General features: G+C 44.3%; 1 protein-coding gene across 1 annotated transcript; it reads right to left on the bottom strand.

The window, feature by feature from the left end:
- Window positions 1–1246: 1246 nt before the first annotated feature.
- Window positions 1247–7429, bottom strand: LOC106576345 (DNA damage-regulated autophagy modulator protein 1-like). Its single transcript, XM_082963335.1, has 6 exons — window positions 7037–7429; window positions 5724–5866; window positions 5186–5331; window positions 1626–1641; window positions 1388–1573; window positions 1247–1291 (listed from the first exon to the last, which is right to left on the bottom strand). The coding sequence occupies exons 1-6, from the start codon at window positions 7065–7067 to the stop codon at window positions 1247–1249; spliced, it is 567 nt and encodes a 188-aa protein (XP_082819461.1). The 5' UTR covers window positions 7068–7429.
- Window positions 7430–10070: the final 2641 nt, after the last annotated feature.

The following is a 10070-nucleotide window of genomic DNA, read 5'->3' as shown; positions in this document are numbered from 1 at the left end:
ATGTAATATAGTCCATGTAATATAGTCCATTTAATATAGTCCATGTAATATAGCTTATGTAATATGATTATTAGGCCATAGCAGTATGTTTGTCTGCAAGGCTGAAGAAAGAGGTATCTCCTTATTAAATTAATTAATAATTTTCCTTTTCAAGCTGTAGGCTACGTCCGTTCTCAACACACTAACACAGTAAATGTAAAGCTACATTTCAACGGCGGACAAAAACTTGAGTGAGATTTGAACCCTTGCCACAAATCTATACAGAGAGCAATTTGACCAGTCAGTCAAACACTCGTGATGTAGTTTCTTTGATTATCAGTAAGCGCTGTTGTACTTCTGTTAAGTGCGCTTCCATGAACAAGTGTTGGAACACGTCCAACTACGTGTTGGAACACGTCCATCAACACGTCCATCAACGATTTGAATTGGCTGATAGGGAATGTCCTACAGGTAATTATCACAGCGACCTGGTGAGGTTAGCATAGTGCAAAATGTGCAACCTTACTGTATGTAATGGGAACAGCTAATATGTAGCCTTTGATCACTTGCCACTATGTCAGAGATTTTAATTGGCTGATGCTTAAACTTAACCTTGAACTTAAACTTTTTCTAATGTTCACAAGTATGGCCTGTAGTGTTTATGCAGTTTAGCCTGAAAAATAAATAACACATTTTGCCTAAAGATATGTGGCCGTCATTTTATTCAAACACTGTTTGGGTTTTGTGTTTGGAACAGAAATATATCACACATAGCCCTGTATGTATTTTGAGTTACTTTACTACAATGGTATACCATAGATATGCCTCCTCAATACCCTGAGAAACAAGAGTTTTCTGTGAGCAAAATACCTAACTAGAAAAATATTTATATCGTAATATCAAACGATTAACCTTGGAGTAGGTAAGTGTACGTACAGCCTCTATCCATTTACTGGTGATGCGTGAAATTAATTTTCTATATTAACTTGATCTTGTGATTTTCTTGCGCAATACTGACCTTTGTCCCACCAGATGATGAACAATGGGTTAAGTCTTTCATTAACCCAACAAGTTTTCTAATTGCTGTTCACAGGATGTGTTTGTTTTGTAGTTAATCGTTAAGACTGGGGTTATGTTGCAATGGATACAGTATAAAGAAATACATCGTACCATTCAGATGATCTCATATACATTTGCTTTATAAAAGTAGAAAAAATACACTTGATTTAGTAAATATTCAGATTAAAAGGTTCAAATAAACGCTTCATCAGGAATAGTCCACAAACTGTGTTCTCAGCTTCAGAGTAAACTTCTGTAAGAAACAAAACAAAGAGAAATAACTAAAATAAGGAGAAGAAAAGGAGAATGATTTCCCACCACAATGACAGAGCGGTGACTGAAAACTCACTTTAAAGTCGTGGATGTAGGTGAAGAAGAAGAAGAAGAAGCAGAAGGCCACGATCCACTCACTCACAGCACTCACCAGATGGAACACATAGTCCTGTAATGACAGGGAGAGTCGGATAGAGACTGGTATTGGCACGAATAGCTTCTCTGGCCTATAAAGCCTATATTGATCCAGAATGTTGTCCATCTTTGTTGTTTATGTGAGTGGTCTTTTTGGTAAAGATGTGCTCATACTGTACCTCGTCTTCTGTTTTTCTATGCAGTGTGGTTTGTGTCACAAAGATAGCACAGACAACAGCTGGATGGTAAATGAAGGAGATATTTTATTTTATAAAACAATGATCATTCATGATTAAAATCATTTAGACACCAGGGGTTACTATTGTTTTCAAGGATTCTGGGGAAAACTGCCAGGAAGGCGATAGTTGCAATTCCTGTGCGCATCCATCACAAGGCGAAGGAACATCCATAGGGGAAGTGTCACGTCCTGACCAGTATTAGGGGTTATTTGTTATTGTAGTTTGGTCAGGACGTGGCAGGGGTGTGTTTGTTTAGAGTGTTTCAGGGTTTATTGGGCTATGTTCTTATTTAAGAGGGGTGTTTGTTTAGAGTGTTTTGGGGTTTGTTGGGTTATGTTCTTGTTAGTCTATTTCTATGTTAGTTCTAGTATGTGTATTTCTGTGGTGTTTGTTGGGTTGACCTTCAATTGGAAGCAGCTGCTCCTAGTTGCTTCTAATTGAAGGTCCTATTTAAGAGGGGTGTTTTTCTATGGGATTTTGTGGGTAGTTGTTCCTTGTATAGCTGTAAGCCTTACAGGACTGTTTATCGTCATTGTTTTTGTATACGTGTTTATTTTGGATTTTCCTTCTTTCTGCCTAATAAAAAGAAGATGAGTATACACATTCCCGCTGCATTTTGGTCAAATCCCTACAACACCTGTGACAGAACTACCCACCACCAATGGACCAAGCAGCGGAGGAAGGAGCAGCAGCAGAGCTTTAAGGAGTTTTGGACTTGGGGGCAGATACTAGCGGGAGAAGGACCATGGAGGAAGGCTGAAGAGGACAGACAATGCTATGCTGGGACACGGCTAGCAAGGAAGCCTGAGAGGCACCCCCAATATTTTTTTTGGGGGGGCACACGGGAAGTTTGGCTGGGCCAAGGGTGAGCCCTAAGCCAACTCCCCGTGCTTATTATGTCCCTCACGACGCCAGGACAGCGGAGTCAATCACCACCTTCCGGAGACACCTGAAACCCCACCTCTTCAAGGAATACCTGGGATAGGATAAAGTAATCCTTCTAACCCCCCCCTTAAAAGATTTAGATGCACTATTGTAAAGTGGTTGTTCCACCGGATATTATAAGGTGAATGCACCAATTTGTAAGTCGCTCTGGATAAGAGCGTCTGCTAAATGACTTAAATGTAAATGTAATTATGGGGAGCGTGTGGAGTGGAGAGCGCCGGTGTATGCGGAAGTGCGCACGATATCGCCCATGCGTATGTAACCGATGTGAAATGGCTAGTTAGTTAGCGGTGGTGCGCGCTAATAGCATTTCAATCAGTGACGTCACTCGCTCTGAGACTTGAAGTAGGGTTTCCCCTTGCGTTGCAAGGGCCGCAAATTTTGTGGCGCAATGGGTAACGATGCTTCGTGGGGTGTCAGTTGTTGATGTGTGCAAGGGTCCCTGGTTCGAGCCCAGGTTGGGGCGAAGAGAGGGACGGAACCAACACTGTTACATTGATGCTGTTGACCCGGATGATTGGTTGCTGCGGAAAAGGAGGAGGTCAAAGGGGGGGTGAGTGTAACCGATGTGAAATGGCTAGTTAGTTAGCGGTGGTGCGCGCTAATAGCATTTCAATCAGTGACGTCGCTCGCTCTGAGACTTGAAGTAGGGTTTCCCCTTGCGTTGCAAGGGCTGCGGCTTTTGTGGCGTGATGGGTAACGATGCTTTGTGGGGTGTCAGTTGTTGATGTGTGCAAGGGTCCCTGGTTCGAGCCCAGGTTGGGGCGAAGAGAGGGACGGAACCTACACTGTTACACGTACGCACAGTCCGGTGCGAGCGATCCCAGCACCTCGCAAGTGCCGTGCTAGAGTGGGCATCCAGCCTGGAAGGAGGATGCCTGCGCAGCACATCTGGCCACCAGTGCGCCTCCTAGGCCCAGGCTACCCTACGCCTGCTCTACGCACGGCAGCCATCAGGCCTCTGCACAGCCCAGTTCGCCCTGTGCCAGCACTCCGCTCGTGCAGGGCTACTATTACCATCCAGCCAGGACGAGTTGTGCAGGGGGTGCGCTCCAGACCTCCAGTGCCTACTTATGGCCCGGTGTATCCAGTTCCTGCTCCTCGCACTAGCCCTGAGGTGCGTGTCTCTAGTCTGGCGCCTCCAAAGCCAGAACCACGCACCAGGCCTCCAGTGCGTCAGCCCAATCTAGTACGTCCTGTTCCCGCTCCCCGCACTAGCCTTGGGGTGCGTGTCTCCAGTCTGGTACCTCCACTACCAGCCCCACGCACCAGGCCTCCAGTGCGTCAGCCCAGTCCAGCTCGTCCTGCTCCTGCTCCTCGCACTAGCCCTGTGGTGCGTGTCCCTAGTCTGGCGCCTCCTAAGCCAGCCCCACGCATCAGGCTTTCAGTGCGCAGTCCCCGTCCAGAGTGTCCGGCAACAGTGCCCCGTCCAGAGTGTCCGGCAACAGTGCCCCGTTCAGAGTGTCCGGCAACAGTTCCCCGTCCAGAGTGTCTAGCAACAGTGCCCCGTCCAGAGTGTCCGGCAACAGTGCCCCGTCCAGAGTGTGCGGCAACAGTGCCCCGTCGAGAGAGTCCGGCAACAGTGCCCCGTCCAGAGCTTCCGGCGACAGTGCCCCGTCTAGAGATGGCCCACAGTTCGGAGCCTGCAGAGACGGCCCACAGTCCGGAACCAGCAGAGATGGCCCACAGTCCGGAGCCAGCAGAGATGGCCCACAGTCCGGAGCCAGCAGAGACGGCCCACAGTCCGGAACCAGCAGAGACGGCCCACAGTCCGGAACCAGCAGAGACGGCCCACAGTCCAGAGCCAGCAGAGACGGCCCACAGTCCGGAGCCAGCAGAGACGGCCCACAGTCCGGAGCCAGCAGAGACGGCCCACAGTCTGGAGCCGACAGAGACGGCTCACAGTCCGGAACCGACAGAGACGGCCCACAGTCCGGAACCGACAGAGACGGCCCACAGTCCGGAACCGACAGAGACAGCTTACAGTCCGGAGCTCCCAGAGTCGCCCTCCAGTCCGGAGCTCCCAGAGTCGCCCTTCAGTCCGAGGTCTCCAGCGACGCGCATCAGCCCGAGGTCTCCTTGAGTTAGGATTATTTTTTGTTTTTGGGGTTTATTTTTTGTGTTTATTTTTTGTGTGAGGTGCTTCCGGGGTCTGCACCTTGGGGGGGGGGGGGGGGGGGGGGGGGGGTACTGTCACATCCTGACCAGTCAAAGAGGTTGTTTGTTATTGTAGTTTGGTCAGGGTATGGCAGAGGGTGTTTGTTTAGAGTGTTTCGGGGTTTGTTGGGCTATGTTCTTTGTTAGTCTATTTCTATGTTAGTTCTAGTATGTCTATTTCTATGTGGTGTTTATTGGGTTGACCTTCAATTGAAAGCAGCTGCTCCTCGTTGCTTCTAATTGAAGGTCCTATTTAAGAGGGGTGTTTTTGCTATGGGATTTGTGGGTAGTTGTTTCCTGTTTAGTGTTTGTTGCACCTGACAGGACTGTTTCTCGTCGATGTTTGTTGTTTTGTTAAGTGTTTACGTTTTCCTTCATTGAAGAAGATGAGTATTCACATTCCTGCTGCGTTTTGGTCCAATCCATACGACACCCGTGACAGGAAGGCCTTATAGGATATAATGGACTGAAAGATGGTGTACAGAACACCAGAAACGAAGAAGAGTAATGCACCTGCATCATGAACTGCCATAATCGTTGTCTCCTGGGGAAAAAGAACACGCCAGAGAGATCATGTATGGAATATCACACTGTCACTTCATGGTACAAAACCCCTCCATCTTCACACTAAAGGGGTGGCAACCCCCTGGGCAAAAACTGGTTGAATCAATGTTGTTTCCATATCATTTTAACAAAGAAATTCAATGTGATGATATTGAATAAACATGGAAAACTGATTGGATTTCACCCAACTTTTATCTTAAATCCAATTACATCCTACTGGGCACACACTGGTTGAATCAAAGTTTAATAGGCTAATTGAACTGACGTCTGTGCCGTGACATTTTTTGTTGAATTGACGTTAATTGACAACTCGGCCAAATGTGAATCAAAACTAGTTGTTGAACTGACGTTTGTGCCTTCGTGGCAACCTACCTGGAAAGTAGCGACAAAACACATCCCCAAACAAGAAAGCATTCCAATCCATAAAGCAGCCTTGTTCAGTGCTGGGGGCACACCACCCGACTTCTCATTGAGCTTCTCCACAAACTTGTATCTGGCATACATGGTGGCCATACCTGTAGAGGATTTGGCATGGCACATGGAGTGAATTTTTTTATTAGCACTTTTCACATTGAGACAGTATACGCTCACAGTAGGCTATTGTAGGCCTATGTGAAACCTGCTGCAATATTTATTTATTTGCACCTTAAAACAGAGGTAACAACAAAGTCACATAGATGATTTGAACATGATGCATGAAAAAATGCTAACATCATCCCATGACATTAGCATGTAGAAACATTGCCAGGGAAACTAAACCAAAGCATGGATTGCTGTCATATATGGTCCATAGACTGCTTACAGGGTAAGGAAACCAAATATATAATTTGGGTGAACTATCCCTTTACACTAAGACAAAAAGCTCTTTCATGGTTTTAGTGTCTTTCTGGGCTCATCTGCAAATGCAGTGATGAGTCATCAAGCCAAAGACACAGCTCTCTGGGGGTTCAGCCCCAGTGTCACTAAAGAACAAATAGTTCAGGGTTAATGTGTGTATTAATGCCATGTCTGGAAGTCATTTTAAATCATCTGGATTTAATTTAAACAATACATTATATTAAAAATCATTATACACATTAAATTATAACAGAACAGAAAGTGATATAATTTGTTATTTAATAAAAACAAAAAATGTACTCAAAACAAAATCATACCATTGGCATAATCTATTAACCAAATAGATAATTGCATTTCAAATGTAAAACCATACCAGTTGATTACAAACAAATAATGAAGGTATATCTACTGAACATATTACTGAATAGAGGGCTTTAATTGTTTGAATAAAGCGCTAATTAGTTAAACCCTTATTAATTATCTATGCCTATTCATGTTGAGTTTGCATATGTTTTAAATATCTATCTGCTCAATAAACAAGCTGTTTAAATGTCAGGAGAGGACACACACCGGACATTAAGTAGCTCACAGGCCCCTACGCTGTAGACTACACAGCCGGGAACTGGGTACCAGCCAAGTACAGCGTTCAACTGTGGTGCAATATGAATGTAATATGATTTCCGTTAATATCGCCGGTTTTGATGAGTAGAAATAAAGAAACATTATTTCCATTACCCCCACTGATTTAAATAATAAGAAGTAAATGCTATTATCACGGTTTAATGAAGAACGGAAAGTTCGTGGAAAATAAAAATGCTCAGGCTGCTGATAAAGAATCATAATCTTACTTTGTATAGGGGAAGATAACATCCACATCATGCTCGAACAATGCAATTAATTAGGTAAGAAACAATAAACGTGCTAGATGACCAGATTATCAAAAAAATTGGTTAAATTAAAAGCATAATTCCTCCATGAACCAAAGCATTTTGTCAGCAATAAGGAAAGGTTACCACGCAGACAGACCGACCTTAGTGCAATTAATAAAGAACAAATACGATGCAGAATACTGACAGGTAAAATCCCTCAGAGCTGAGATTTGAAGTAGGGTTATAATTTGGCTAATCGGCCACCTAAAAAGTGACATCTTTTACTGAAAACTATACCGTAAACCGTTAATTTGTAGTCACGTGGTCTAACAGTCACGTTGAGTTGGTCTGACTTCGGTGCCTCGTCCGATCATTTCCGCATGTAACAGAAACTAAGACGCAAAGCTTTACATAAAATGGCCTCACATCCTCTTCTGAACCAAAATGTATATTTCTTTCTTTCCATTGTTTATTATTCATTCTAGTCTGAGTGGGAAGGCCTGCAGAGGGATGCATCCATTCTACACTGAGTATACAAAACATTAAGGACACCTGCTGTTTCCATGACATAGACTAACCAGGTGAATCCAGGTGAAAGCTAGGATCCCTTATTGATGTCACTTGTTAAATCCACTCCAATCAGTGTATATGATGGGGAGGAGACAGGTTAAAGATGGATGTTTTAGCATTTAGACAATTGAGGCATCAGTTGTGTTTGGGTGCCATTCAGAGGGTGAATGGGCAAGACAAAAGATTGTGCTTTTGAACAGGATATGGTAGTAGGTGCCAGGCGCACCAGTTTGAGTCAAGAACTGCAACGCTGCTGGCTGTTTCACGCTCAACAGTTTTCCGTGTGTATCAAGAATGGGCCACCACCCAAAGGACATACAGCTGACTTGACACAACTGTGGGAAGCAATGGAGTCAAAATGGGCCAACATTCCTGTGGAATGCTTTCATCACCAAATCAAATTGTATTGGTCACATACATATTTAGCAGTGTCAGGGCTCTCGTCAGAATGAGTGGACCAAAGCGCAGCGTGGAAAGTGTTCATGATATTATTAGATCAAAAAACACTCGAACAAAGTAACAAAACAAAAAGCCAACAGTTCTGTCAGGTAACAGAATACTAAACAGAAAACAACCCAACCAGAAAACAATCATACTTAGGCAGCCTGGAAAACAGGCTGCCTAAGTATGATTCCCAATCAGAGACAACGATAGACAGCTGCCTCTGATTGGGAACCACACTCGGCTTAAAACAAAGAAATAGAAAATATAGATATTCCCACCCGAGTCACACCCTGACCTAACCAAACATAGAGAATAAATAAGATCTCTAAGGTCAGGGCGTGACAAGCAGATGTTATTATGGGTGTAGCAAAATGCTTGTGTTCCTTGCTCCAACAGTGCAGTAATATCTAACTATACACAACAATGCACACAAATATACAAGTAAAATAATGGAATTAAGAAATGTTTAAGTATTGAAATTTTAGGACGAGCAATGTCAGAGTCCGGAGTATAGACATTATGGACAGTATGTGGAGAGAATATGTAGTATATCTGAAGAATATGTGGATAGAATAGTATCTGTACTAGAGGTCGACCGATTATGATTTTTCAACGCCGATACTGATTATTGGAGGACCAAAAAAAGCAGATACCGATTAATCGGACGATTTTTATAAATTTGTAATAATGACAATTACAACAATACTGAATGAACACTTATTTTAACTTAATATAATACATCAATAAAATCAATTTAGTCTCAAATAAATAATGAAACATGTTCAATTTGGTTTAAATAATGCAAAAACAAAGTGTTGGAGAAGAAGTAAAAGTGCAATATGTGCCATGTAGAAAAACTAACGTTTAAGTTCCTTGCTCAGAACATATGAAAGCTGGTGGTTCCTTTTAACATGAGTCTTCAAAATTGCAGGGTTGAGTAACTGGATGGTAGCCGGCTAGTAACAGTGACTAAGTTTAGGCCAGGGTACTGGGTGGAGGCCGGCTTGTGGTGGCTATTTAACAGTCTGATGGCCTTGAGAAAGAAGCTGTTTTTCATTCTCTCGGTCCCAGCTTTGATGCACCTGTACTGAACTCGCTGGATGATAGCGGGGTGAACAGGCCGTGGCTCGGGTGACTGAGGTCCTTAATGATCTTCTTGGCCTTCCTGTGATACTGGGTGCTGTAGATGTCCTGAAAGGCAGGCAGTGTGCTCCCGGTGATGTGTTGGGCTGACCGCACCAGCCTCTGGAGAGCCCTGCGGTTGCGGGCGGTGCAGATTGTCAGTGATGTGTGCGCAGAGTAACTTGAAGCTTTTCACCTTCTCCAATGCGGTCCCATCGATGTGGATGGGGGCGTGCTCCTTCTGCTGTCTCCTGAAGTCCACGATCAGCTCCTTTGTGTTGTTGACATAGAGTCAGCAGCATACCATCCTGCATCCCACAGCTGGCTTGCCTCTGAAGCTAAGCAGGGTTGGTCCTGAATTAGAGACCAGATGCTGCTTGAAGTGGTGTTGGAGGGCCAGTAGGATGCACTCTTTCCTTTGTCAAAAAAAATATTCCAATGCCCCAAGGGAGTGATTGGGGACATTGCCCTGTGTAGGGTGCCGTCTTTCAGTCACTAAATTCTCCTCTCTAGCCCTCATACCATGATGGCCACCTAATCATCCCAGCTTTCAACTGGCTCATTCATCCCCCCTCCTCTCCCCTGTTAATATACCTCAGGTTGCTGCTGTAAATGAGAATGTGTTCTTAGTCAACTTACCTGTTACTATAAATAACAATAAATAAAAGAGTCCATGCCCTGATGAATTGAGGTTGTTCTGAGGGCAAAAGGGGGGCGAAACTCAATATTAGGAAGGTGTTCCTAATGTTTGGTATGTTCAGTGTATTTCTACGCATAGGACACGCCACGATAAATGTATAGCACAACTCCTCCTAGTCGATAGAGGGCGGTACAACTTTTTTTTTAAAAGCAGCACCCGGAACATTTGAGACAAGGC

The sequence above is a fragment of the Salmo salar genome, chromosome 17 (assembly GCF_965601325.2).
Source record: "Salmo salar chromosome 17, fSalSal1, whole genome shotgun sequence".
NCBI lineage: Eukaryota > Metazoa > Chordata > Actinopteri > Salmoniformes > Salmonidae > Salmo > Salmo salar.
Note: the sequence above shows the minus strand (reverse complement) of the source record. Positions and strands in the feature narration are given on the sequence as shown.